Source organism: Sceloporus undulatus, chromosome 4 (genome assembly GCF_019175285.1).
Source record: "Sceloporus undulatus isolate JIND9_A2432 ecotype Alabama chromosome 4, SceUnd_v1.1, whole genome shotgun sequence".
Classification (NCBI taxonomy): domain Eukaryota; kingdom Metazoa; phylum Chordata; class Lepidosauria; order Squamata; family Phrynosomatidae; genus Sceloporus; species Sceloporus undulatus.
The window spans coordinates 82,227,231-82,254,773 of record NC_056525.1 but is presented as its reverse complement, the minus strand read 5'-3'; the positions used below and the strand labels follow the sequence as shown (position 1 = coordinate 82,254,773).

The 27,543-nt window shown below is 38.8% G+C and overlaps 3 protein-coding genes across 8 annotated transcripts in view; 2 read left to right on the top strand and 1 right to left on the bottom strand.

The window, feature by feature from the left end:
* The first annotated feature begins 1,387 nt into the window (after positions 1 to 1,387).
* Positions 1,388 to 24,279, top strand: CZIB (CXXC motif containing zinc binding protein). Of its 3 annotated transcripts, none has more exons than XM_042461289.1 (9): positions 1,388 to 1,642; positions 1,973 to 2,056; positions 4,277 to 4,333; positions 6,422 to 6,503; positions 8,645 to 8,676; positions 10,307 to 10,384; positions 12,289 to 12,354; positions 13,551 to 13,612; positions 23,795 to 24,279. In XM_042461289.1, exons 1-9 carry the CDS (start codon positions 1,637 to 1,639, stop codon positions 23,868 to 23,870), a joined length of 543 nt encoding a protein of 180 aa, XP_042317223.1. In that variant the 5' UTR covers positions 1,388 to 1,636; the 3' UTR covers positions 23,871 to 24,279. The 3 variants fall into 3 exon arrangements, with proteins under 3 accessions (XP_042317223.1, XP_042317224.1, XP_042317225.1); XM_042461290.1 differs by having other exon boundaries at positions 1,391 to 1,642; positions 23,799 to 24,279; XM_042461291.1 differs by lacking the exon at positions 23,795 to 24,279 and having other exon boundaries at positions 1,408 to 1,642; positions 13,551 to 13,830.
* On the bottom strand, positions 15,052 to 26,761 carry CPT2 (carnitine palmitoyltransferase 2). 4 transcript variants are annotated; one of them, XM_042461281.1, is made up of 5 exons: positions 26,529 to 26,761; positions 23,867 to 23,947; positions 23,457 to 23,563; positions 17,710 to 19,014; positions 15,052 to 16,582 (listed from the first exon to the last, which is right to left on the bottom strand). In XM_042461281.1, the coding sequence occupies exons 1-5, from the start codon at positions 26,705 to 26,707 to the stop codon at positions 16,254 to 16,256; spliced, it is 2,001 nt and encodes a 666-aa protein (XP_042317215.1). In that variant the 5' UTR covers positions 26,708 to 26,761; the 3' UTR covers positions 15,052 to 16,253. The 4 variants fall into 4 exon arrangements, with proteins under 4 accessions (XP_042317215.1, XP_042317216.1, XP_042317218.1 ...); XM_042461282.1 differs by lacking the exons at positions 23,867 to 23,947; positions 26,529 to 26,761 and adding an exon at positions 19,528 to 21,101 and having other exon boundaries at positions 23,457 to 23,564; XM_042461284.1 differs by lacking the exons at positions 23,867 to 23,947; positions 26,529 to 26,761 and adding an exon at positions 20,862 to 21,101 and having other exon boundaries at positions 17,710 to 19,728; positions 23,457 to 23,564.
* SLC1A7 (solute carrier family 1 member 7) overlaps positions 23,887 to 27,543 on the top strand; it is an 88,466-nt gene continuing 84,809 nt past the window's right edge. Inside the window, exons 1-2 of the mRNA XM_042461286.1 lie at positions 23,887 to 23,907; positions 24,814 to 24,888. The gene's annotated coding sequence lies outside the window, so the exon portion shown is untranslated. The remainder of the gene's footprint in view (positions 23,908 to 24,813; positions 24,889 to 27,543) is intronic.

The following is a 27,543-nucleotide window of genomic DNA, read 5'->3' as shown; positions in this document are numbered from 1 at the left end:
TTGTTAATATTTTTTTTCTATTGTATTTTCTTTATACCAATCTTTGCTTAACTAGATATAGTACACTCTTTGTAATGTACTGAAACTTAATAAAAAAATAAATAAGACAGGCATCTGGTCACCCTGCCCTTACCTTCTTCCCCTGAGGCTCACAGAGGACTTTATCACACGGGAGCAATTTCTCTTAATTTCGAATGAAAAGAAAGTGGGGCCAGAACGCATTTACGTGAATGCGCTAGTAGTTCAGCGAATTTACATGAATGTGAATTGCGTTCGAACTGGCTTCCTATTGCCCCAAAATAGCTTGCCATTGCCCGAAATTGCATGTGGTGGTCTATCACGCAATAACGATAAACCCCATGATTGTGTTCGGATTGCTATTGGATTATACTTCCGATTTCCCTTGTCTGATAACGTTCCACAGCCAAGCTGGGAATCGAACTCGGGTCTTCAGAGTCCCATACTCAAACCACTACCTCAGGTAGTTTATTCACTTTATTTATGTACCACCTTGGCTTCCAGCACAACTTTAAAAAAGGTTTACAAACAGTTTTAAAACCTATTTAAAATCACCACATTAAAAGTTATTTTCATTTGTTGTCTGCTATATTTTATTGCTTGAAGGCTTTATTGCTTGAATGTTAAGATGTATTAATACAAAACAATATAATATAAGATATAAAACAATATTTTATTGTTTGAATGTTAAGAAGTATTAGTATTAATATTAATATGTTTAATTATTTTTTGTAGAATGTATGCCATAGGCTGGTTTATTTTATCTATTTTAATTGATTTTATGTACAGGGCGCTATGTAAATTTACAGCCCCTTATAAATAAAGCTTATAACATATGTGTGTGTGTGTGTGTGTGTGTGTATGTGTATATATATATATATATATATATATATGATATTTTAAAAACTAATAATTTCCTGACTGTCCCCAGCACCCAAAAAGTGCTGCCTGAATAATAATAATAATAATAATAATAATAATAATAATAATAATAATAATAATAATAATTTATATATGTTACAATAAGCACAATTAATATAATAAAATATGTAGTACAATTACATAATTAAAAACATAACCTACATAACATTTACATGACATAATCCCTATCCCCCACAACACAAAAAATAATAATAAACCCCCTTGCTCCCTCAAAGGCGAGAGAGCAGCAGGCCTTGCTTCCACTGTAGGCCTTTTAAAAAAGAAAAGACTACAACTCCCACAGCCCATTCCCATTGGCAATACTAGCAAGGGCTTCTGGGAATCGTAGTCCAAATGTATCTGCGGGGGCTAGCGGCTGTCCCTCCCTTTTGCCAAGGGAGCATGGCTGAGGAAAATGGCAGCCATTTTGAATAAGGGCAACTGAATGGCTTCAGTTCAGAAAGCGCAGGGAAAGGACGAGGGCCAAGTCTCGCGATGTTTGATTAGCAGGCGGCCCAGTTTTTGCTGTGTTGACTCTCTTTGGTGTCAGTTTCTCATCCCCAAACTGAGGGATTTCTGCCCCTTTTCCTTACTAATACTGTGCTTGAGAACAGATACTTCTCCCCCTCAAGACCCACAGAGACCCCTCAGGCCCTGCTTTGAGAGGACTTTTGCCTGTTCTTCTTGCCCTCATAGCATGGGGGTAAGAAAAAGCTCTCCCTTTATGCAAGGGCTGTGGGCAGGGTGACCAAACGTCCTCCTTTTCCAGGACACGTCCTCCATTTCCACCTTCTGTCCAGGAGGGATTCCAAAATGCCCTGCCATTCTGAGCAGGACTAAGAAGCATGGGTTTATATTTGGATTGGTGTTTGTAGCTTTCCTTGGGTCACATCCAACTTTTCTTTTTGAGTGTCCTACATTTTGGTGGGCTTTGTCCTCTTTTGTGGTGAGGACATCTGGCGTGGGTTGGGATGGGTGGCCTTCCTGGTATGGGACTGATCTGGCGACTCTCTCTCTCTCTCTCTCTTGGCAGAAAATTGGGTTACAGTTGAAAGCCACCTTGGAAAACATCACAAACCTCAGGCCTGTGGGAGAGGACTTTCGCTGGTATCTCAAGGTATGGCCGACAGTGTTAGAGGGTTCCCAGTTTCATGCACATAGGAGTCTATCACACAAAGGAGATTGGGGGTTTATCCCAGGAATATCCCGGGGAAATCACTTAATTACACAAAACCATTTCATGTGACATCACACAAAACCCGCCATTAAAGTGGTCGCAAAGAAGCAATAACTTGCATCCTTTTACTTTCGGGATTTCAGCAACAATGCATGTCCGATATCGCTTCATTTGCGCAATTGCGTGCAATAATTATTCGCACAATTACTTACCATTTTTGCTTTATCTGCAGGGTGCTTTAAATGTGCTTTAATCTCTCTTTAATGCCAAAATTAGCCCCAGTGTGATAAACTCCATACACTCTATATTTGTGTGTGTGTGTGTGTGCGCACGCAATAGACCTGAGCCTGTTTCCTCAGATAGGAGACTAAAGGGCCCATACAGACAGACCAAAATAAAGCTGCTTCGGGTCACTTTGGAAGTATGCTATGTAAATGATGCATGCGTCCTAAGAGGCCAGAAGCTGCGCCAAAGCTGTGGTCCAGTCCATAGGATTGGAGCGTGGCTTTGGCGTTGCTTCTGGCCTCTTAGGACACATGCATCATTTAAACAGCATAGCTCCAAAGTGACCCGAAGCAGCTTTATTTTGGTCTGTCTGTATGGGGCCTTTGTGATCACTTTAAGGCGGGTTTTGTGCAACGTCGTGTGAAATTGTTTCATGTAATCATGCAATTTTCCCAGGATATTCATGGGATAAACTCCCGATCTTCTTCATGTGATAAAGTCATATGAAAGCTCATGCTACTATCTGCCTTCTTTTAGTCGGTCTCAGTGGTGCTGCAAGATCCCTTTGCTGATTGATTTTCCAAACTTAATATGGCTATGTCTTTGAATTCTAAACACAATATATATTTCCTTTTCAATAGCAATATTTCTTACCCCAGGCTGCTCCCAACTGCAGAATTAATGTAGTTTGACACCACATTAATTGACATGGCTCAAAGCAATGGAATTGTGAAGTCTGTAGTTTTGTGAGATATTTAGCCTTCTGTATCAGAGAGCTCTGGTTACCACAACAAACTACAAATCCCAGGATTCCATAGGATGGAGTTATAGCAGTTAAAGGGGGGGGGTCAAACTGCATTACCAGTAATCTTCAGTGTTACAATGTCACAATTTGAAGGATTCTCCCTACATATTCTTTGTACAATTACAAATAAAATAATTTTATTTTGTTTTATAAAGCCTATACACATATTTATTTATCCATTTTTAAATCCATCCTTCAGCATTAGTTCACTTAAAGAGAGGGCATTTTAAAATAAATTGTTTTCCATTCTTCCATTCAGAAGGTTCACAAGTGGAAATTTAGCATCTTGTGCTCAAAGTTTTAAAAAGCAGGGAAATTAATAGAACATTGCAAATACATTTACACACATCAGTACCCTATCCGTTTTTATTATTCTGCCCACCACAAGAAAATACCCAGAGCTCTTGAAAATACAACTGAGCTGGGATTGCAAAATATATTTGGGTGTTTGTTTGCAGTAACTTACAGAAAGCATTGAAATGGGTTGACTAATTGTCTGTTTCTGATGACTGTCCAAAAGCCAGGATTGGGGGTCCAGTAGATCACAACTGTTTCTTTAAAATACCTTGTTTCAGAGTAGGTAACTAATCCCAAGCCCCTTCTTACACAAACCTTGCAAGGTAAGTTGGGCTGAGAAACAATGGTTCTCCCAAAGTTGTCGACACCACTAATGGTTAGCATGTGGCCGTACAGAGTGCAACCTATGGTTTCTCAGTGTTGCAGTCTTACGGGACATCTTGGAGGGTGACAAGTTGGCTATCCCTGCTCCAATTACTATATCCTACAAGTGGAAAAATCTTCTTTGCTATATTTCTTTATGTTGTCAGAATTTTTAAATCAAACTAAACTAATTATTACTGCCGTATCATAAGTAACTTTATTTTGTTATTGGTGAAGTGAGTAGTGGTGTTTTGAAACTGCAGGCAATCTTAGCTATTTTGTTAGCTCTAGTGCTATTCCCCAAGAGTAAGTTCTGGATTTGTATAGTTATGAGATTTTTTCCCCATGCAGAATATGTTAGATCTGCTTGGATATGAGCATTAGTCCTTTTGCACAGAACTATGTTGCTGTTGGAGTCCACAGTTGTTTACATAGTGTCAGTCTGCATTTGATTTTGTTTTATTTTTCAGCTGAAATGTGGGAACTGTGGTGAGGTATCAGAAAAATGGCAATATCTGCGATTAATGGTAAGTCTCAAAATGAGAAAATACAGGGGTAAATCTATTTATATTGTCTGTGAAATGCACAGATAAGGGATTTGCTCAAATTATACTGGAGTTTAGAAGCTGGATGATTGCATCTTCTGGCAAATTGACTGTAGGTAAATATTAATTGTACAACTGTGCTAGGATTGGAATATTTACTTCCATAAATGCATGCACAATCAAGCGACATTATTTATGGCTTGTTTGCTGCCCATCTGGATAATCCTTTACATTTATTTTAGTGGGAAAATTATACACATATGCTGTTCATAATTTGTGCAAAGATAATAATAATAATAATAATAACAACAACAACAACAACAACAACAATAATATGGCGCCCTGGGGGATGCCAAATTTTAGCTCTCTTTTAGAAGAGCAACTGTCTCCCAGTGCCACCATCTGGAATCTGCCTGAGAGGTAGGACCGGGACCACTGTAGAACAGTGCCTCCGATACCCAGCTCCCTCAGGCATTCCAGAAGGATACCATGGTCGATGGTATCGAAGGCCGCTGAGAGGTCTAAGAGCACCAGCAGGGTCACACTTCCCTTGTTGATGCCCAGACGGAGATCATCAACTAAGGCGACCATGGCCTTCTCAACTCCGTATGCTGCCCTAAATCCGGTTTGAAATTGGTCCAGATAATCAGCTTCATAAGATAAGATATAAGATATGATAAGCTAGTACAAGTAAAATCCAGAGTTTGAAAAGCTATTTGGACTACAACTTCCAAATCCTTTAACCAATGGCCATTAGTCCTGTGGTTCAAGCAGGGAGTTGCTATTGTAGGCTGAAGCATGCTGTTGCTTGGACAGCAGGCTGTGATGGGTAGAATGCTGTGCGTATCAGTTCGCTTAGAAATCACTGTTCTTAGCAAGACCTACTAGATTACCGCAATACATTCTTATAGTGCTGCTATTCCACTTTAACTGCTCTGGCTGCCTCCTGTTGCATTCTGGGATTTGCAGTTTAAGGAGGACATTTTTAGAACGCTCAGCCAGAGAGCACTTAGTCCTCACTGAACTACAAACCTCAGAATGCAACAGGAGGCAGCCAGAGCAGTTAAAGTGGAATAGCAGCACTATAAGAGGGTAGTGCGGTAATTTACTAATTCTCAAGTAAGTTTATATAGGACTGCAACCTTTTAAATTTTACCATTGTCATTTTTTGAGAGTGACATTATAGTCCCTTCAGGTTCCACAGCATGACCAGGAGTTAAGGAGAATGTAGTAAAAAACACCTGAAGGCTAGTGAAAACTATGATGGTGTTTGCTGCAGCAAATGTTTGAGCACCATACCTTTATACCATTTTTTGCTCTTGACCGTTCAGCTTTGGAGCAGTAAGCAGTATAGTTTACGTTCAGTATGTCAGACATGCACCTGAGCTACTTATAGTCTTGCCAGTTGGCTATCCATAGCTCTAAATAAACGTTTCAAGATTTTGATGCTTACTGTATTCATATAGATGGATATTAAAAATACTGTTTTGTTTCAGGGAGTATTCAGTTTTATACACACTGGCATAAGAATTATTCTAGTAGATGGAATGGAAAATTTGACCATTTGCTGTTTTTTTTGGGGGGGTCTACATAAGTTAACTCAGCAGTTTCCTTTACTCATACGATATTTTTCTTCTGTGACTGACTTATTGACAGAAGGAATATTAGGTATGAATATGAACATCTGCCATCTTGCTTTCATAGTCAGTGGTTTAGCACTTCTATCTTTATTAGTTTTTTTTTCTTCAACCACAACTCATTAAAGTTGTGGCTTTACACATTAATAGTTTTTTGGCTTCCTTATATGCCATCATTCAATGGAAAGGTTGCCATTATCTTTAGATTGGCCTCCTATGATTTGTGAATATAGAAAAAAAGTTTTCTATGTAAACTATTTGTTATAAAAACAGATTTTATGTGCTTTAAAGGCCAATTCTCTCGTTTGTTATCAGAGTGGTCTTCTTTAAGAAATAATTTATTTATATTTGTGTAATATGGTTTCCATTATAAGCAGTAGTGTTAGCCATTGTTCTGGAGGAAAGTAACCTTCCTTTTTTCTTTCTTTTTTAGGACAGCCACCCTCTCAAAGGAGGGAGGGGGAGTGCCACAATGGTGCAGAAATGCAAGCTGTGTTCCCGAGAAAACTCCATAGGTAGGCTGTTTTCTGTTCATGTATCTACAAGACATAAAGAACTGAGGTGTCAGTTTATCTCAAATGATTCCTTTCAGGCTAGGCACTTATGTTTTATAAGTGTTTTTATTATTGGAGGCTACAATACTGATCTCTCAATGACTGCACTAAAATTATTAGTATAGAACACATTATCCAGTGAATACAAGTGGTCCTCTCAGTTGCAATTAAAGACCATTTTATTTCATAGGTTTTTGTTGGATTTGGTACGTTTTGATTTTCATCATTTAGCCTGTCCAATTCCAATATGCTCTTTTTTGAAAGTTTACTTTTTAAATTGCTAGAGTGGTGCTTTTCCATGAGAAGACAGGTAAGAACACACACACACACACATATAGAAAAATTGAGGATTGCAAGAAAATGTAGCTGGGGCAATAATCAGGAATACTTTCTGAGAGCTGGTGACTTATCTTTCTAGGTTTAATTTTTTATCAAGACTAAAGACACAGTTCCATCCAGCACTGATGATTCCCATCAATTTAAACTGCATTTGAGTCCCCTTGTTTACTCCTTCCTTGCTCCATTTCCATAATATACCTTCCTTGACTCTTATGTGTAACATTGAAGTTTCAGTGTCCAAAGCAAAAGTTCTGCTAGCTTGTTTTTCAAATTATTTGAGCTTCTGCTATCATCATTACCTAACTTCTTACAGACACTGACTGCAGTATTATTAACTTTAGCAACATATTATAAATCCAATAATACAAAAACCAGAGTGGCGATATAAAGCAGAGTAAGGACCACTGTCTCATGCAATCTGATAAAGGGGGCTATTGTTTGCAGAAGTTTGGGCTACAGTACATTGGTTAGTCTATAAGATACCATAGTACTTTTAGGTGTTTGAGGGGCAACAGAGTAACATTTCTACCCCATTTGGAAATTTTCACCTGAGATCAAGCTGCCCTCCGTGGCAGAAACTCTAATCAGTTCATGTTGTTCCCATCCACATTTTATGTGACAAGCTGAAAGTTCCTGGAGTTGGTTCATTTCTAACATGTATCCACTAAGCTGGAGCCGTATGTGCCAAAAGTGGTGCCAAAGTGTTTATAGTACAGACAGTTAAGGGTTGGTTATATGCTGAAAGAGTATGTAATTGGACCTGACAGTAAAAAGACAAATGAAGACAAGGTCCAACTGGCAGAGTTCAGTACTAAAAATTATTGTTCAAGGAAGTTACACTGAGCATTAGCTTAAACAAATGCCTTAATTTCATTGCATTTGTTTATACAGTATTCTTCTTTTAAACAGGACATATTACTGCAAAGCAGCTGAACATTTTTTAAAATTTGCTTATATGAGGTCTTAATGCCATATAAGTCTTTGTCTTTCCATACATCTGTTTTTATTTTCTGCTTTCACTAAACTTGACAAATATCCTGTCAAGCTGCTGTTTCCTCCTCCCCCCCCCCAGCTTAGAAACACAGTGATGTTTACATTTTAAGGCCCTCACACCATATAACATGTTCTTTAACTTGCCTTGGGAAGGAGATTAGTATTAGTATTACTAAGTATTAGTAATTAGTAATTAAGTTAGTAATTAGTAATTAAATAATGAGTGTTACTTATTCTGGGGAAGGACTATTACAACTTAGTTTATGAAATGGCTTGCAGGTTAAATTGTTATTTTTTAAAAAACAAGAACAAGTACCATTTCTTGTAGTGCTCTCTCTCCACTGTACTGATGCATAGTTGCAAAGTACCATTTCACTAACTATTATATTAACATGCTGTTTTCTCATAATTCTCAATGTGAAATGGGAATAGAGTGTGGCTGAAAGGGAAATAGGGTGCAGTTCCAAACTTTGCTTTTTCCCCTTAAAAGAAATATAATCCTTGGAAAGAGAGAGAAATAGTAGTGTTTGATCCCCCCCCCCATAACATGCTTCAGTGATTTGCCCATCGTCCTGTATTTTTTCGTTCTTCATTAAAAAGTTCATAAGCCTAGTTTATAAACCAGTTATAGTAGGATTTTACATTTTACTTGATCTGAGCTCATTTAAACCTCAGTATTATCATTGAACTGATTTGTGAACTACAGTGATACTTTTAAAATCCTAATTATAGGTGTTCTTTATTACTGTCTTTCCCTCTTTTTCTTTCAGATATTTTGAGCCACACAATGAAGCCTTACAATGTAAGTTAAATTCTTTCCATCGTTATGGGTAAGATGGCAAGTTTCAGTAATTTTTAAATACAGAAGTGTTCAAGAGCCAGGATTTAGTTAAATCTTACACTGACAGCAGCAGCCCATTAGCTATTCTTGGTGGAAGCAGATTCCCTTTCCCCATAATTCCAGAGCAGACTCCCAAGTGATGTGAAGGGCTGCCAAGGGGAGAAGGGAAGTATTCTGTTGCAACTGATCTAGGCCTGCATGACCAGGAAAGAAATCACACCTTTTGACATCTACTGATGGGACTTCCCTCAGTTCAAGGAGCCAATCAGATTCTAGGCTTTGCCTGCTACTAAAACATGTGATCATTTACATATGCATTTTGATGTGTATATCCTTCATCCTTGCATTAAGATATCACATCTAAACCTCCCTGGCTATTTCATTACAGAATAGCATGTATAGGATAGAAATTAGATAGGGACTGGTTATCGTGCAGTGTTAGCAATATTGTGCCTGGAGTATCCTTTGTATACATTTTTCCACATGTGGAAAACACAGAGGTGAATGTGTCTTTCAGTATATACCAGGAAGATCTGGGAATGATATATGTGGAATATCTGTATTATGCAGAAGGAGATAGGGCTCTGTAGTTCAGAAAAAATAATTTTAAGATGAAATCCTATGCATATTTACATTGGAACAACTGTCATTGGGGTTTATATCTGAGCAGAACGTTGCTACACATAACAGCAGCAACAACAAAAGTTTTGTCTGTCACTGATTCACTTATAAACAATTACAAGAAAGATTTTTGATGGACCGGAAATGAGAAGGCTTCGACTTTGATGAAAATAATTTGGGAGAAATATTGATGTCAGATACTAAAAAACTAACAGCTAAAATTTATGAGAGAATACTAAAACTACAATTAGAAAAGGAAATGGTGACAGATAATATGGTTAAATGGTTTTTTAAAATTTACAGTTGAATATTTTGTAGTGTTTACTATGTTATGGAACTATCCCTGGGGACTTACGGATGTTATTTGTACAGTTTGCCCACCCCTTACACGGGCTTGCCTTCTGTGGACTTGAGCTCACGCAGAAGGCAAACCTAAGTCAAAACAATGGAGTGCATGCCCGTGGTGCACCAGGGGAACACGACCCATTACACCAAATGGGATTTGAGCATACGCTCAGTTCCTCTTACGCGGGCCCGGAACGGATCTTCCGTGTAAGGGGCGAGACTACCGTAATTCTTAGTGTATCTTCCTTCCTACTTTTCTATCTTCCTACTTACACTGACCTTCCACACATACTTAATCCCATTTTACATTCTATCCTACCATCCGAGTCTTCTTTGATCAATCTTCTACATCCTGTATACTCATACAAACTATCACATACGTACTGACTTCCTTCCTACCAATTTACGACCTATTATTGTACAAACTTGTCTTTCTTACATCTACCTTTTTTACCGTGGATCCATCTTCCCCTAAATATGACTAACTTATCTGTATCTTTATTAAAATTTGACTAGCTATTCTAGTAGATCATGTCTTTATGATAATCTGGGAAATAAATTTTGTATGTTCTCCCCAATCCATATGCCTCTAATATGGAAGCTAACTGTTTTGGTTTAATCTTAGGCTGAAGACAATGAGACATTTAAGACAGTAGTGGAGTTTGAGTGCCGTGGTCTTGAACCAGTGGACTTTCAACCACAGGCAAGTTCTTATGAATAGTTTTCAGAGCATCTTTCTTTGAACCATCTGCCTATTAAACCTAAATTATTATATAATCTTGGTTGTCTTGCTCTTTGACACTGACTTCTGCTTTGTGGCTAGTTCATGAACCTGTGCCAGGTAGTGACTTAGCGCCCATATGAGATATTAATTCTCTTCTATCATCTGATACAAGTGAACATAATTTGAATAATTTGAGGGGTGAAATGTGGATGAACCCATCCTCCCGCATCATGTCCCCACAACTGGCCAGACTCCATAGATACAGCTATTTCCAGGATTGTGAGGGCCTATCACTAGGAGCCCCTCAGACAAAACATGTTTGAATCAACAACCATTTAAAGCCAGGCATTTAAAAAGTAAGTATTCCAAGCTCTCTGGGTAGGAGAATCTGTTAGTTTTACTTTCACCAGCATTTGGATGTTTTTATTCTCAAGCTTTTTTTATCCAACTGAAAAAATTGCCAGTCAGGACCATCTCTGTTTTTGTACACTTCCTGTATCATTTAGGAACCTGAAATAGCAGGATTTTAAATTCCTTAAGGAACTGCTGCTGATATTCAGCCCCTCCATGTATGGAAGGCTGTATGTGGGTGAAGAGGATATACAGAGGGGACAAAGGGCTTATTCTCATTCCATGATGGTAATACTGAGTGGGGAAAACAACTGAAGAGAGTTATGGTGATCTTATGAAACAGGTAAATTCAGAGATTACTATACCAGAGGTGTACATCTTTAGTTATGTAGCACTCCAAATATTATACATTTTCATTTTGCAGAGGGCATGGAAAATTTGAATTATGGTCAGACTGGGTTAAACTAGAACATGGGAATTCCCATGCTTATTTGGAGTATTTGTCTCCCCTCTTCAGCCACAAAGGGTCTCAAAGCAGCTTACCATTTGTTAATTTGACTGTTCTCTGTCCTCAGATTTACTGTCTAAATAAGACAGGACACACAAGGGAAAGGGAGTGGTGGAGGGGGAGGAGATGCTCTTGCTGATACTGATTCAACTTAATCTTAGATCACACCACAGATCGTGGGAGGTCAGTGCCCATAGCACTCTTCCATTCTTTTCTCATTTGTGTCTTATGACAATCTGATTTTACAAATGGGTGTCATGTTGTACGTATGTATAGACAGGCTAGGTAGTCATGATGACTCTTTCCTGGTAGATGTTATCAGGAATTATAGCTCCAATTTACAATTATTTATGTACAACCAGGTGTGGGAATTGTGCAGCCTTCCACATATGGAACTACAGCTCCCAGAATTTCTCACCATTGGCTTAATATCTGGAGGGATATACTTTGCCCATCCTGGTGTACAAGGTCAGATATGGCCATTTTCGCCTGCAATGCTATTGAATGCAGTGTGTTCATTTTAACAACCAGCAGGGGACAGCTAGCCCCTTCAAGACTTCCTTTAGCAGAAATTAAAACTGTCTCAGTTAAAACAGTATGTTGTGATACCAAAATGCAGCATTCTAGATGTTGTTCACCTGCAACTCCTATGAGCCCTAGCCAACATAGCTAAAGGGAGCTGAAATCTAACAATATTTGAAAGTTTGTCCTTTACCCTACCATACCTTAAAGAATAATCGATTTTAGCATGCATGTTCATTATACTATAGCACATTAGTAAGTGATGTTATACTAAATAGGTAGATCTTAGAAAAGTGATGGGGGCGGGGGACTACAGTCCCAGAGTAGCTAAGGAATTCTGAGTGCTATAATCCAAAATCATAACTTTCCCAAGCTCTGATAAAAGTGCCACAACACTCTGCTGCAGCTGACACCCCATAGCTCTTCTTTTGCTGTTTTCTTTCCATCTGTATGAATATAGAGATAACCGTATACCTAAGAAGAGCTTTGTAAATGTTTACAGGCTGGTTTTGCTGCAAATGGTGCCGAGTCTGGAACGACTTTCAGTGACATCAACTTGTTGGAGAAGGTACAGTTTCTGGTCATATTTATCAAAATAATTTCATACTCTATGACACTTGGGCCCTGAAGTAGATTAGTAACTTGAAAAAAGACAGCCTTGTCCTTTCACATACACTGAGGTCTTGGGCCCAAAGGGATGCTTCTGCATACTCAGTGCTTTCCAGGAAGGTTATCACATAACTGTGGAAATAACTTTTAAACTAAGGTTCTAAAAGGATCAGAAGAACACTTATCTCTGGACTTTGTGGTTCTTGATCTTTTGATTACCCTCTTTAATGACCAGAACAGAGGAGGCCATTAAATACATATTTCTTGTTCTGCAAGGAAGCCCACATAACCTCTTATCATGTATGTGCATCTCAGCATATATCAGTTATTTTTCTTGTCATATTTCAACAAAAAATGCCCTCCCAAAGCTTTTTGGTTTTTTAAGGAAAACTTCCATTGGCACTCATCTGCAACTGCAGATAAGTGATTTTCATTGAGTGAGGAAAAGGTTAAACTCCCTATTTCTAGCTTTTCAAGTACTTATAATGGTCACATGCCCATCAGTTGTTTTTAATCCAGATGGCCCTCAAATTCTAACACTTCCGCATGTTGAGCACAAGTCCTCTCCCCTTCTGTTGTTGAAACCTATAACAGGTTGAATATCCCTTACCTGAAATACTTGGGAGTAGAAGTGTTTTGGGTACCAGATTTTGGAATATTTACATATGCATAATGAGATACCTTGGAGATGAGACCCAAGTCTAAACATGAAATTCATTTATGTTTCATATACAGCATATCCCTATAGCCTGAAGGTAATTTTATACACAATATTTTAAATATTCACTCGAGCTTTGAGCAGTATGTAGAGGACTAGCAGTAAGAATGTACTGGAGATAGCAGGAGCCTTCTTGTTGAGTAAGATAAGGGTATATGTAGTCCTGTCATATTTAATATATGCAGGTAAAAAAAATCTTAAATTGGAAGCACAGAATTGAAGGCCCACAGAAAACAAAAAATGTTAAGAAGTTTAAGACTAAAAATTACAGCTTCAACTTTTTCTGTTCTTATACCAAATGCAGAGGAATGTATTCCTGAAATGGAGATACAGGTTAGGTTCCAAGCAGACAATCCAAAATTGTATAACTTAAAGCTTTATTATTGTAATTTCATCCTATTATATACAGAGCTAATGCTGAGTATTTAATTTCACAGGATTGGACTGACTATGATGAAAACATAAAAGAATCAGTTGGCATCTATGAAGTTACCCATAGGTTTGTCAAATGCTGAAACTTTTGTTTTGTAATAGATCATTTTCTACATAACCTTTTCGCTCACTTTGTTTTTGTGAAATCTAGAATGAAGTCCTATACATTCTACTTCACGGGAGGACTTTGGGGCATAAAAGTATCACTGCATTTGGTTTAATGTGCAATTTGGGAGCTCCTTAAGGCATTGTATTGATGATGATTAAAGCACAACAATGATAGTATGGTTGGGAGAGATAGTGCTCATTTAACAGCTGTCTTATTAACATGAAATAATTATAATATGTCTGGGCAACTTTCACATTTTACACAGAAGTACTTTATACCTAAAATATTTGCAACATATTTTGAAATCTTAAGTGTATGGTTTCGTCCTCCTGAACTTAAAGATTTTTAAAAGTGCTTCAGAGAAACAGCTATGTAAATGTCCAGGGAAATTGCACTGAGTAAACTAAAGTATCTGTCTGACTAATGTGAAAATCTTGCTATTCTACAATGCCTGAAAAATACCTGCACCATTCACTGAGGAATGGAAGATATCTATGGTTCCAGTACACTTCACAGCTCTGTTTAAAAAAAAAAATTGGAACTCTTTAGACACTGATGATAACTGTAAGCAGGATCCAAAGGCTGAGTTTCAGTAGTGCAACCAAGTTTTCCCACCCCTTTGTTCCTGTTGTCTTGCACTCTTCTCCTGCAGCTATCATTCATGAGATGCAAGAGAGAATTTCATAAATTATATATAGGATGTAGTAGAGGGCACATTGTAGAAGGGACAAAAATAAGGGGAACTCCCAGACAACAGAAGTCCATTTTGTTAAGAGGAAAGGTTCTTAATTGTACCCATTTCACAGCAGGGGTAGGCAACCTTTTTGAGCTGGGGGCCGGGTTGCTGACCCTCAGACAACTGGGGGGGCCGAAGCCAAAAAAAATAAATAATTAAAAAAAATTTAAAAATTTAAATAAATAAATAAACCAGGACAAATGTAGGACAACATTTTCAAATGGTGGACACTTTTTTTAAAAAAAATTGGAGGACACGCAAAAAAATTTGTTGATTTTTTTAAAAATGTTAATATAAATGCATGTTTCTGAGGCGTCTATAGACAATTGCCTCCCCTTGCCCCTGCATGCAAGAGGCCAAAGGCCCCGGCGGCAATCAGCGGCAGGACCGGGCTGGGGCCGGTCCCAAGGCCTCGCCGGGCTGCATCCGGCCCGTGGGCCGCAGGTTGCCTACCCCTGGATTAGAGACTATGTTTTAGAAAATAAGAAAAATCAAGAAAGCTCGTGAATGAAAAACTGCAACTTCTCTCTCCAGTGCACCCCGCCCCCCCAACTGTCGACAAAAGCTCTTCAACCATCCTACTTTTTCAGGGGTCAAAACTAGTTAAAGGGAGGGAAATGGAAAAATTGGGGAAATAAATAAATCTTCACATCCAAGGTAGTATGTTTTCCAGCTGTATTTTATCATCACAAAAATCTTTATATTAGTCCAAGATTGCTAGCAGTTCACATTTTCACTTGAATCTTTAGTGAGGCAAAATGGTTTCCAACACAGAAATGTTTTAGATTGACATTCTGCTAAATATATCAAGAAAAATCAGGCCACTGTTCTAAGTGGATATTATTCACAGTGCATTTAGATTCTTCAGTTCAAACTTATTTTGTCCTCCTTGAGATGTTAGTTTTAACAGCTCCCATGTTTAAAATACATTTTAGAGAAGAACTACATTACAGTGGTTGGAACTGAAGTCCAAAGTAAGTTTGATGCAAATTTATTAAATTACATCTGTGGGATCAGACTCAAACCAGTCATGTATGAAATTTCTTGCTTAGCCTGTTGGACATGTTACAGGATGCTAAAAGCAGATTTACTTACCTATCTCTATAATTAAAGTTTACTTTAGCTAGAAGTCTTGCCAGTTGAAGGGTAATTTTAGCTATTCTTTCAGATGCTGCTTTGATTCACCTGTAATTCACAATTACAAGGTGTTTCTTTGGAGAGAGAATATGAAAACTGCTATTTTGTTATGAGTTTCAGCTTGGTAACTTAATCTTGCTCAAAAATATTTTATTCTTGTGATTTAGTCTAATGAAAGGGCTTGCTTAAAGATACCTGAATTAGGCACGTGAATAGTGACAGAACACTCTATACATTAATATAGGGAGCATCTCTGTTCATACAGATTATAAATATATATATAAAAATTATCAAACTGATCTGTATATTAAGAATGAAAAAAACCCTATACATGACATCAGGTAGCCTAAACACTACAGCTGGAATCCTGTTGGTTAGTCTCAACCAGAGTAGGGCCACTGAAACAACTATTGAGACAACATATAGGTAAATTCAAGTGAATCAGTTATTGTACTCTACTTTAGGCCTTACACTACACTGACATGTCTTTGGCAGATACTGGCACAAAAAAAGAATTATTTCACAACCAGTAACATTAGCCTGTATGAGGACAGAACTTATTTAGCATATTAGACTCTAAACATGATTATGTCGAAACCCAATCCAAAGAATTAAACTCATTATTTTAACTCTTGGTGTTTTAAAAAGTAGGTGCTAGCCTGAAACTCCACCCAGAATATTAAAAAAAAAAATCTAGTTGAAGATGATTTAGTATCCGGCTGTGGTTCAGTTAACCTGTTCACCTTCCAGAACATTAAAAATATCATTCAGTGACTTGTGCACACACTGGACAAATTCTTGCACATTCCTTGCTAGATAGCCAGAAACATTACACCCAATCCAGCTATCATGCACTCCATATGCTACACCAAAGCCATCAGGCACCACGGGCCCAAATCCACCCATGGAGACAGCAGAGCTGCTCAGAGTACTTGTGGAAAGAATATTATAATTAATCTGTGCATACGCTTGGTCCTGATAAAAGTCTGGCAAAGGAGATCCTGTAGATTCTGCCAGACACCGCAAGCCATACAAGTGCCGATCAAAACCCTGACCTGCCAAGACAAAATGCAACAGTGAGTAGCATTTCAAAAACAAGTGTGGTTAAATTACTTTAAATTAGAATAGGTTGTACTGTAAGTTTAGAGTGTGTGTGTGTGTGTGTGCACGCGTGCGCGTGCGCACTTTCAAGTCACCTGTCGATTATAGCATCCCCATGAATTTCAGTTTTCTTCGTCAAAGAATACTCAGTGGTGTTTTTGCAATTTCCTTTCTCTGAAGTATAGCTCACAGCACCTGGTTTTTGTTGATGCTCTCCCATCCAAGCCTAATCAGGGCTGACCCTGTTGAGCTTCTGAGATCAGACAGCATCTTGAGCCTTCATGGTATTTAGGTTAAGCCTAAATTGTTTAATAATAATAATAATAATAATAATAATAATAATAATAATAATAATACCTATTTACTTATACCCTGCTCTTCAGCCAAGGCTATCAGAGCGGCTTACCATTTTCTGCCAATTTGGGCTGCATATGCAGAAGAAATTGGGTACTTCTGAAAGTGTAGTTTTGGATTCATTGCTGTTTATTCAGGCCCACTCACCATCCTTTATTTCCACAAGGATCAAGTTTACAGATAAGGGGGGCACATTTGAGGGTTCTCCCATAAATTCCTTGGTAACCTCAATGTTCACAACAGTGCACAATGACATATAAACTGTATTTCCAAAAACGGAAGTAAGGAGGAAGTAAAAGATGAAAAGATGCAAAGATGCAATTCCAGCTTCCTAGTTAACTCTTTCTTTGATGAATGTTAGATGAAAAGGGCACTATGTATAAAGGGCTTGTGAAAAATGTCTTAGTCCTGTGTGAGTACTGGCTTCTTTGAAGGGTAAAAAGCTGTTTCACATTTTTGACAGCAGTCTTTTTGAAACACTCAGGAAGTTGAAGAGAATCTCAGCAAGTTTTCAAGTCTTTAAATCTATTCAAGCACTAGATATGTGAGTCAATTCAATCATCTAATGAGAACCTTTGCAAATAGGTTATGTTATTTTTTTAAAAAAAATTAAGATGCCTGCATGCACTAGATGATCTCAGTCTAGCTGCAGTGTTTGCATTAGTGAAGAGATTGACTTGTGCAAATTGCAAGAGAAAATACACTACAACTTCATATTCACACTTACCCATAGCAGCTTCTTTTGTGAGCTGGTTGTGATACTTAGAGCACTCTGCAATCATCTGTCGCAGCTCTGCTGCACTGTGCTTGGACGACTTTCTGACAATAGCTTCTGAACAAGCCTTTGTATAAATTGAGGCAGGACGGATAGTTTCAGTGCGACCATGTTTGAAAGCGGCTGTGCTGCAAGATTCATAGGTGGCAACAGTTTGGCCATATTGTTGCAGAAAAGCCATCTGAAAGGCAAGCTGAGCAACAGCATCAGGACTGACTTTATGCTTCTTTAACAGGTCTTTGCCTCCTCTTTCAAACTGATGGGCCTCCACAGTCAGTGTTTTCACAGTAGCATCAAACTTTTGTTTAGCTTTGGTAATTCCTTCTTTTAAGGAATCATTCAGTTTAAAGTTAAGTTTCTGTACAGATGAGGCAGAATCAACAGCAGCAGGCTGAGACTGAGGTGTAATCGCAGGTGACTGGGTGCTGTCTTTAAATACTTCGTTCTGGAATCTAAGTACAGCTACGCCATCTCCCCAAGAGTGTTCAAAGTTAATTGCTGCAGTGCCATCTTTGGCTAAAATCAGGTTGAATGATTTGTCATACCACCTATTGGTGCCATCACCATGCAGCATGGTATGAGACAAGTGGTTGAAGTCTTTAATTGGAAAATCATCAAGGCACAGACAGAATATTGCTGAATCCACTTTTCTTAAGGCTTCCTTATTCCCATTGTCAAGTAGTTCCTGCCTCAGCCTTGCCCATGTGTCCCGGTTTTCACTTGTCAGATAAGCAAGAGGGAATGCTGGAACTGGACTGTTTTCAGAAAGGATGAATTTTAGGTGTGCTTGGATTTCTGAAGGCTTCATTATATTCCCATCTATGTCTATAACATCAAATATATAAAAGTTTCCATTTCTTATCACCAATAAGTGCCTCTCACTTTCATCTGTAAATAATTCATCCCTGTTAATCTTTGGCAATCTAGTGGAATTGAAAAGCCTGAAGTACTGTGACATGTCTAATGGGTAGGCATTCACCATATAGGCACCATACCATGACAGAGAAGAAGGCACAAAACGAATAAACTTTTTAAAAGTCTGAGTGTCACTTTTGGCTGGGTTGAGATGAAAAACTTCTGGTTCTAAAATGTTAGCCCTAAGAGTCTTCAAGAATCGCAAAGCAGAAACAGTCATGTTAGTTGCCCTTATGAGTTGGTTGTTATAATCCACTTTGGAGTCAGCATTGAAAACCATGAAAGGATTGTAGTTCAAAACAACTGATTCACGTGCCCGTAGGTACATGTCAAACCATGGCCCTAAAATTGAGAGGTGATAGAACAATAAAGACAAAGACCAAGGGAGAATGTGTTATTAATGTGTGATTCTCATAAAAGGGGCTTATTATTGCAGTCTATGAGATGTTGCAAAAGATAGGTGTGCAAAGCGTGGAATCCTATTAAGTCTTTCTGCTGATGGAAGTACTTCCACCTGAGAAACCTGGAGGAGATAATCCCCCTTATAGCTTCCCATCATACACCCTCAAAATCTGGAAGGTTGGGGGACTCTCTGGAAACAGTTTTGGAGGCAAGAGAGGACAAATCTTTTCCCATTAACCTCCCTTCTCATGATTCTGAGTTCCACCTCAGGTTCTTGCAATCTAAAATGGATCTCTCATTTACTTATTCTTCATAGACTGAGCATATGACCCTTACTGTACATTAGTTTAGCAGACAATTTTACATTCAATATCCATTAACAGTTCACTGTCATTTGCAACCTAGCACTGTGTTTTTGAAAGAAAAAACAACACATTCACTTCTTTACTGTACCTTCCTTCCTGCCTGTCTCTTCTGGTCTTTCCTTGACATCTTCCTTTATCTCTGCTGTCCTTTCCTCTCCATCTTTCCTACAACAAGTCTCAGTTCCTCAGCCAAGATTTCACTTCTAATCCCTGTCTTCATTCTATCCACTAATGTAACTGAGTTTAGACTTGACTTTAGAACTGTTGATTTTCTTCACAAATATGAGGGCTGCAAAGGAAATGTTAATGGGAGATGAAAAGTAACAAAGTACTGTACATAGTGCACATAGTAAAACAAATACATTTATTTCCATCTTATGCTCTGAGAATTCTTCATTTTTCCAGCTTAGTAACATAAAGCTTAAATAAAGTGCAGTCCTCCTTGAAAGTCAGGGTGACAGCAAAAATTCATAGGCACATGTGAAACTAAATAGTGCCTCCTACTTTAGCATGTTCTGTTGCCTTTATAAAGTATTTTAGAGAAAGCAGAATTTAAGCAAATAAATCTTAGGTGAAGAAACATTAAAAAATTGATGTTTTGTTTCAAAGTCACTCAGAGATGTCAACAAAAAGAATAAGATGAATGTTCTTATTCATATATTAATGTATACAGCTCGGGTAGAAAATATAAGATTGATAATTAAGAAACTGCCTTCTTGTGAACGTTTGTATATTTAACTACAATGCACATGTTCCTCATGCTCATCTGAATGTACTTCCCCATATCAATATCTGCTAGGTTAACTTGCCTGTTCTTGCTTGACTATCCTTCCAATCTTCATATGAACAAATATTTTCAACACTTATGCTTCAGGCTGTCAGGCTCCTGTTTGGCTATCATTCACCCAATCTTAATTTAAACAAAATAAATGTTTCTGCAAAACTTGTGCTCATGTAATATCCAATGAGAAAAAAGGGGGCAAGAACAAGAGACTCATACCCCTTCTATATAATAACATTTTTTCCTTCACACATTTTATTCTTCAGTATACTGAAAGGTCTGGCTCATCTTCACCATGGAATCATTCTAACTTTTCTCAGCTGAGTATCAAGCATGTACTATGGGGCATACACTATTTTAATTCTGAATTTAATACAAAGTTATATTGCTGTGCAATGTAGAGGGCTGGTTGTGATTCACTGCCATCACAAATCAATTAATGGACTAATTGATAATATTCACAGAAAAAAAAAGTTATTGGGGGCAGGGTGAAATTTATACCAATACCAGATATGATCTATGCAGAAGTGCTCTTAGTCTCCATGGATATTTTTTATAAGCACTAGCAGGATGCAAATAAGGGGGAACTCCTTTGAGAACTAATGCAACATTTAAAATTGATTAAGCTACATGCTATAAACCTTTTCTTGTTGTCTGTTCTTCTATTTCCTTTCTCTTATTTGATTTGATGTCTCACTTCCTTAAGGCTGTGGTCTTCTGCTGTTTGCATATTTCATGTTCTCTGATAAAATAAAAGCTGTTTTTTCTTAAGGCTGAAGCATGCCTCCTGTCCTCTCTCTCATTCTGTCTGCCTTTTCAGAGGCAATTTTACTGCTCCAACTAAGTTGAATTGTCTGAAGACTGTTGCTTGCTTGAACTTTCTGTAACAGATTCACGTTTTTTTAAAATCAGTCATTGGTCATAACGTTATTTTCCCTCATTACATAGTTTCCTTATCAGAATGTTATAATCTTTTACGGCAGCCATAAACTTTCCTCCCTCCTCATGTTCCTGTACCACTTTATCTTCCAAAGGAATACAAAAGGGCTATATATTGCAAGACAGACCACTGGCACATCTAGTACTGTCTACTCCAAAGGTGGGGAAACCTGCTTTGCTGTGAACTATGGGAATTCTGAGTATAAGCACACTGGTGCCACATGTCACCGGTAGGCAAAGCCATCCCTCTGTCACCACGATATGATTGCCCATACCACATTCACTATTTCCTATACATTCAGATGTTCTCTCTCATGCAGCTACACAGCATCCTCTGCAATGAGGCTTTTTAAAAACCAGTCATTACCACTAATGGATGGTTTTTATTTATTTTTTTTTTATAATCTTTATTAAAGTTTACTAATGGATGGTTTTTAAAAGCTCATTAAAGTGAAAGAGGTGTGGTTTTCTGAGAGACAACACTGCAGGAAAGGACTAGCCCCACACGTACACAGTAACAAACAACCCTAGGATAAAATTAGGCATTTAAAAGCCTCCACTGTCACCAGTGTGGAGTTTTTAAAGCCAGACTAGCATGGGATGGAGGAGAGGAAATACCTTATCTCCAGTCACTGATTGGAGATCAAACCATAAAGAAGCTAAGAGATATAGTCATAGTAGCCTGGAATATCAGCATGTAAAGGGATCTTGTAGCACCTTTGAACCTAAGGGCGCATCCACTGCAGAATTAAAGCAGTCTGACACCACTTTATCTGCTGTGACTTTATCCTACAGAAATCTAGGATTTGTAGTTTGGTGAGACACCACAGTTCTGATAGGCCAGGCTGAATACCTTGCCAAACTACAAATCCCAGGGTAGAGTCATAGTAGTTAAAGTGGTGTCAAACTGCTTTAGCACCTTTGAACCTATATGTGGATACACTCCAACTGAGCAAAAGATGTAGCATAAGCTTTCAGAGACTTGGTCTGCTTCTGAGGAAGTAGACCAAGTGTACAAAAGCCTCTGCTAAGTGAAGTGTCCTTCACTTAGGAGCAAAGCATAATAGCAAAAAAACCCGAATATGGAGTAGCATGGGGGCATGCTGTATGCATGCCACACGCCCTGACACCACCCCTATGCTGGCAACATGCCGCCCCAATGACCACATAGCGGGTGGTGTCATGGCGCTTCTGCATTTACATACACCGCGCCTCAGGAAAGGCCAGCTTTTTGCCAGCTCGAAAAGGAGCGACTTTCTCCCGCTTCTTTATGAGCCAGCAAATAGCCGGATTGGGACTGCGGCATCAAGCGCTAAAAGGGGTGGTGGCAAGCCACTCCTTCATGACAGTCTGTTTCGCCCCTTAGTCTGAAAGGTACAAAGGGATTATTTGCATACAGAAAGAAACTGACATACTGGGTAGAGGCTTTCTGCGGGCTGATTTATATTTCTGTGGCCTGGAGATCCCCTTATTTAGTCAACTCCAATTAGTAAAATTTCTCCAAGACCTTGTGTGAAAATTGTTTTCAGTAATTTTTTTGAATATGAGATGCCAGGAATCAAAATTGGAAAATTCTGCAAGCAAAGTGTGTATTTGCTCTGACAATCAGCTACAGTCTTTTCTATGGCATGTCAAGCCCTTAGGGCCTAGGCCATTTATACAACCCCAGCAGTTAGTTTATGCAAACACAGATACAAAACTTCTCTTTAGAACAGTCGACATTAGATTTTAGTAAACTGGTTTGCAATATACTACAACAGCAAACATCACCATAATTAACTATTCTGCTCTGCACTGAACAGAGTTTTTATATTATTGATATTCTCATTCTAGCCCTCTGTATTTTTAAATATATTTTATTAATGTATTGTGGCTCAAGATTACCTATCAGGATATTTTTTAAAACAGAATATCGAATACAATGAAATGTGTTCATCTGAAGCCAGAATTAATTAGTGACTACAGCATTAAATAATTACTTGCAAGTGTGAATGGACCATCACGCATACAGCTTTCATGTTACCCAATATTTCCTTAAAACACTGTGGTTTGGATCCAGAATTAATCAAACTTAGAACAGATCCACTGAAAACAAGGAGACAAGTTCAAAGGTTTTCTCTTAATTCAGACCCAAGTCAATCCTTTTTAATAATGTCAGTTCACACAGGATGTATAAGAGTGAATGAAACAGCCCACATCCCTCTAACCTCAGAAAGAACACACTCTAACAATGATGCACAACCCAGCAATTTGGAGAACAGATACCAGGAACACACATTTTACAATTACTTTCCTACCTGAAATATAACTAGTATGCTTGTTTTGTTTGTCCTGTGAAACCAACTGCTCGTGTAATTCTCTACCAATTCCTTTCCCAAAATTGGTAGCAAGTTCTTCAGTTTTCCTTTATATTAAAAGAGAGAGAGAGAGAGAAATTTAGTAAAGCTGCTATGCCTGTTTCTGAAAAGTAAAATATCTGAATAAATGCTGCAGGACAACTTGGGTCTAAGCCATAAAAGTCTTGTGTTACTTTCCCTTCCCCACTTGAATCTTACAAAAGCTGAGAATAAAGAAGTGATTTTTATATTTACATGACAGCAAGATTTTGAATTACTTTAGCTGTTTATGTTCACAGAAAGGAGAAGCTGCTGTCGGCATTGTGCAAGATGTGTGAAGATTTGATCTTTGGTTTCTCCCTTGTTCTTACCTGAATTGGTCATTATCTAGAAGAGGCTTTTGTGCATTCAGGTATCTTCTAATTGTGTCTTCAAGTTTTGGAACTGGCAAACTAATAAGGTGGTGGAAAAAATTAAAACAATATTAAACAACACTCTTAAAAGCACTCAAGAAAACACGTTAACCCAAAAGCAGACTACTGAGCAATGTATATAGCAGGGCAATCCTACATACAGGTGCAGAACACTTCAGCATTGAACAGTTCACCATCCACAACCCTGCCAGGCTTCTACGGGCAATGCAGAAATAAAAGAGAAGCATTATCCAAATGCCTTCCCCAATTCACTCTCACTGCAAGTAATACAAACGATATTGGGTATTTCCCCCTATATGGTGAGAACCATGGATCCAGAGGTTCCCCTGATCCACCCTTTTCATTTCTCCTAACATTACACATCAGGAATGTATATGATGCAAAAATTTTCCATAATGGAACTGATCTCTTCCCTCCAAGGTCAGAACCACAGGACTTCAGGCTAAGTTGCAGAAGGTTTCCATCAACTCAAGTTACAATTCATGATACAATAAATCTTGTATACCAAAGAACAAACTTATTCTCTGAGTATCAATTGTTATATTGTCAAAGCAGTATCATTCACATGCAGGAGGGAGCAGTTTGGGGAATGAGTTTTGCAGATGTGCAAAAAACTTTAGAACGTAGTGGGGAAGAGTCCTTAGCACACTCACTGGGCAACTACAATTGGCTGACTGTTGTGAGAGAGAAAAGGTTTCCTGGAAGAAGAGCATTCTTTGGTTGGCTTGAACATAGGAGTACCCTATGCTGCAACATTTTGCTGCAGCTCCCACGTAAGCTTCCATGATGGGAGAAAGGCAGGATATCAATTCAATTTAAATAAATAATTATGTAAAATAAGTTACTATACAAATTATGTCAGGTTTCTACCTCCTTTGCCACAGGTTTCATCACTTGGAAGTTGCTTGCCTAGAAAGAACAGACTGGAAACGTATGGTATATTGAGAACAGGCTAAAAGGTATGTTCCATTTATCTGACTGGTATTTAGGCAGATCTAAGGCAAGAATCCAGTGCAGGAAGGAAAAGCCACAGGCACAGTAGCTAAGAAAACAGGAAGGAACTGAAACAACAGGCTGTTCAGAGCCAGAAGGTTTTGCCTGCCTTTCCTTGTCACTGCTGTGTGACTGGGCATGTGTGTATGTGTGTAATTACTAGTGTAGCGATCTTTACAGCATGATCCTAAGTATATTATCAGGAATTAAACAACAGTTAACAACCTGCAAAGTAAAGAACCTGAAATAATTTTATCTCCTGATCTGTTCCTATGTTTTTGTTGGGTATCATCATCAAGCAGGTGTAGGAACAGGTATTTCAGTACTGTAAAAGTATATGTGGATAGCAATGATAGGAATCATTTCTTCCTTGGAGCAGTAACCTTTTGCCTACATTCTCTACAAGGGCTAAAGGCTTCTTACTACCAGCTGCAACTCAGATTGTTCTCTCATTTTCATATTTAACTTCCTGAAACATCTCTAAAGCTGCATTCAGAAAGTGGCATTTCTTTTTTTCACTGTATCTGCTCTACAAAGCAATACATCCCCTTCCTCCTAAAGCACTATCAATCCAGTACTGAATTAGGAGAGGTCTTACTGAGAATCGGTGGACCTTTGCAATCTACTAAATCCAGTGAATACATCAGTGGAAATCACAAATCATGGCCAGCCAACATTTCTGATCTTCTATTGCCTACACATGAGAATACACCTGTGGCTTTCAAATGATGGGGTGCAGCCTCCAGGACAGGGTGACCAGACATGTCCTCCTTTTCCAGGACATGTCCATTTCATGACCAGGAGGAATTTCGAATTGTCAACTATTTTAGCATGACTAAGAAACATGAATTTATAATTATATGAGTGTTGTTAGCTTTTATTTGGCAATGTCCTACATTTTCCAGTGCCTTGTCCTCCTTTGCAGTGAGGACATCTGGTCACTCTGCCCCAGGGGAGGTGCAAGAGTTGCTCAAGTGGGGCATGAGACCTGGAAGTCCTGATCCCCCCTCCTCTTCCCAAATCTTTTTACGTGTAAAATTGACACATTGAGAAAAAAACTGATTCTCCATCCTAAGAACACTCTTTTTGAAGGAACATCCATCCTCTTGTTCCATGAAGCTGGCCAGTGTGATGGCAAGGCTTTCCACACCTGTGTTGGTTACAAAGTACTCATTCTCAGGAACCCCACACGCCTGGATGGAGAGAAGGAGGCATTTTTCTCAAGGGCCAATTGTCCCATTCTTCAGAGGAGAAGGAGGCACTTTTCTCATGCCCAGAGACAAGTTTCCCCATTCCTCATCCTCCCTGGAGTTCAGAAATTTTAATTGAAAAGCAGAGAACTGGGGTGTTCCTCTCCTCCTTCCCCCTCCCCCTGGCTTCTTCCCCTCACTCCCTCCAACCCCTTCAGCATTTCAATGGGACACAGGGGAGCTCTGAGGAGCAGCAGTGGTGTCAACCCCCCCCCCTTTTTTTTATGGTGTCACTTGGTGCGGTCCGCACCCCTCTGGCCTTCAAGTGAAGCGACTGGGCCAAACTAAATCGGAGAGAAAGGGGGGAGCTGAGGTCCGCCATTTCACAGAGAGAGAGAGAGAGAGAGCCTCCTTACCGGGGCAGGCTCCTCTGGTAGTGCATGGTGGGGACGGGGCTGCGGTGCAAGTACTGGGAAAGGGCTTCGTCCCGGCTGTAGCTCCTCCGAGGCCCCAGGAGGAGAGGCGGGAGGCGAGCCAGAGAGGCACCCCGAAAGTGGGGGGCCGAAGAGAGCGCCAGCAAAGCCCCCGTCGCCATGGAAGGAGCTGTAGTTTGACCCCGAGGAGGAGGACACAAAGCCCGCCTTTGGGAGGAAGAGGAGGAGGAGGGTAGTCAAAGGCGGATGCTTCTGCCGGCCCTGCGAGGGAGCCACCGCCTTCTTTGGCTTTTTCAGGGAAGGAGGCAGGCTTCAGTGGGTGACTGACTACAGTGCCCACAGGACCTCCTGCCCTCCATTCCCCAACATGGCCTCCGTGGGCAGCAGTGCCTCAGAAGCAGGGATTTAGATTTCTAAGAGGGTTTTTTAGCCGCCTTGAGCCCCTCTACTGGGAGGAAGGCGGGCTATAAACATAATAATAATAATAATAATAATAATAATAATAATAATAATAATAATAATAATAATAATAATAAATTACTATATAATAATTGTATTATTATTTTATTATTATTATAAATATAATTATAAAAACTATAATAAATAATTAAATTATAAATTAAATCTAACAATATATTATAATTTTATAATAAATTATAAATTTACAATTATAATAAAATTATAAATAAATTATAAATTAATTTTATTATTATTATTACCACCTATTATAGAGTTTTCTTAGCAAGATTTGTTCAGAGGGGGTTTGCCATGGCCATCCTCTGAAGCTGAGAGAGTGTGACTTCTTGCCCAAGGTCACCCAGTGGATTTTTATGGCCAAGCCAGGATTCAAACCCTGGTTTCCAGAGTTATAGTCCAACACTCAAACCACTAGGCCATGCTGGCTCACTTTTACCTTCACAAGTTCAACCTAGACACTGAAGAAATAGAAATAGTAAAAGAATTCCCATACCTGGGCTCAAACATTGATAGAAATGGG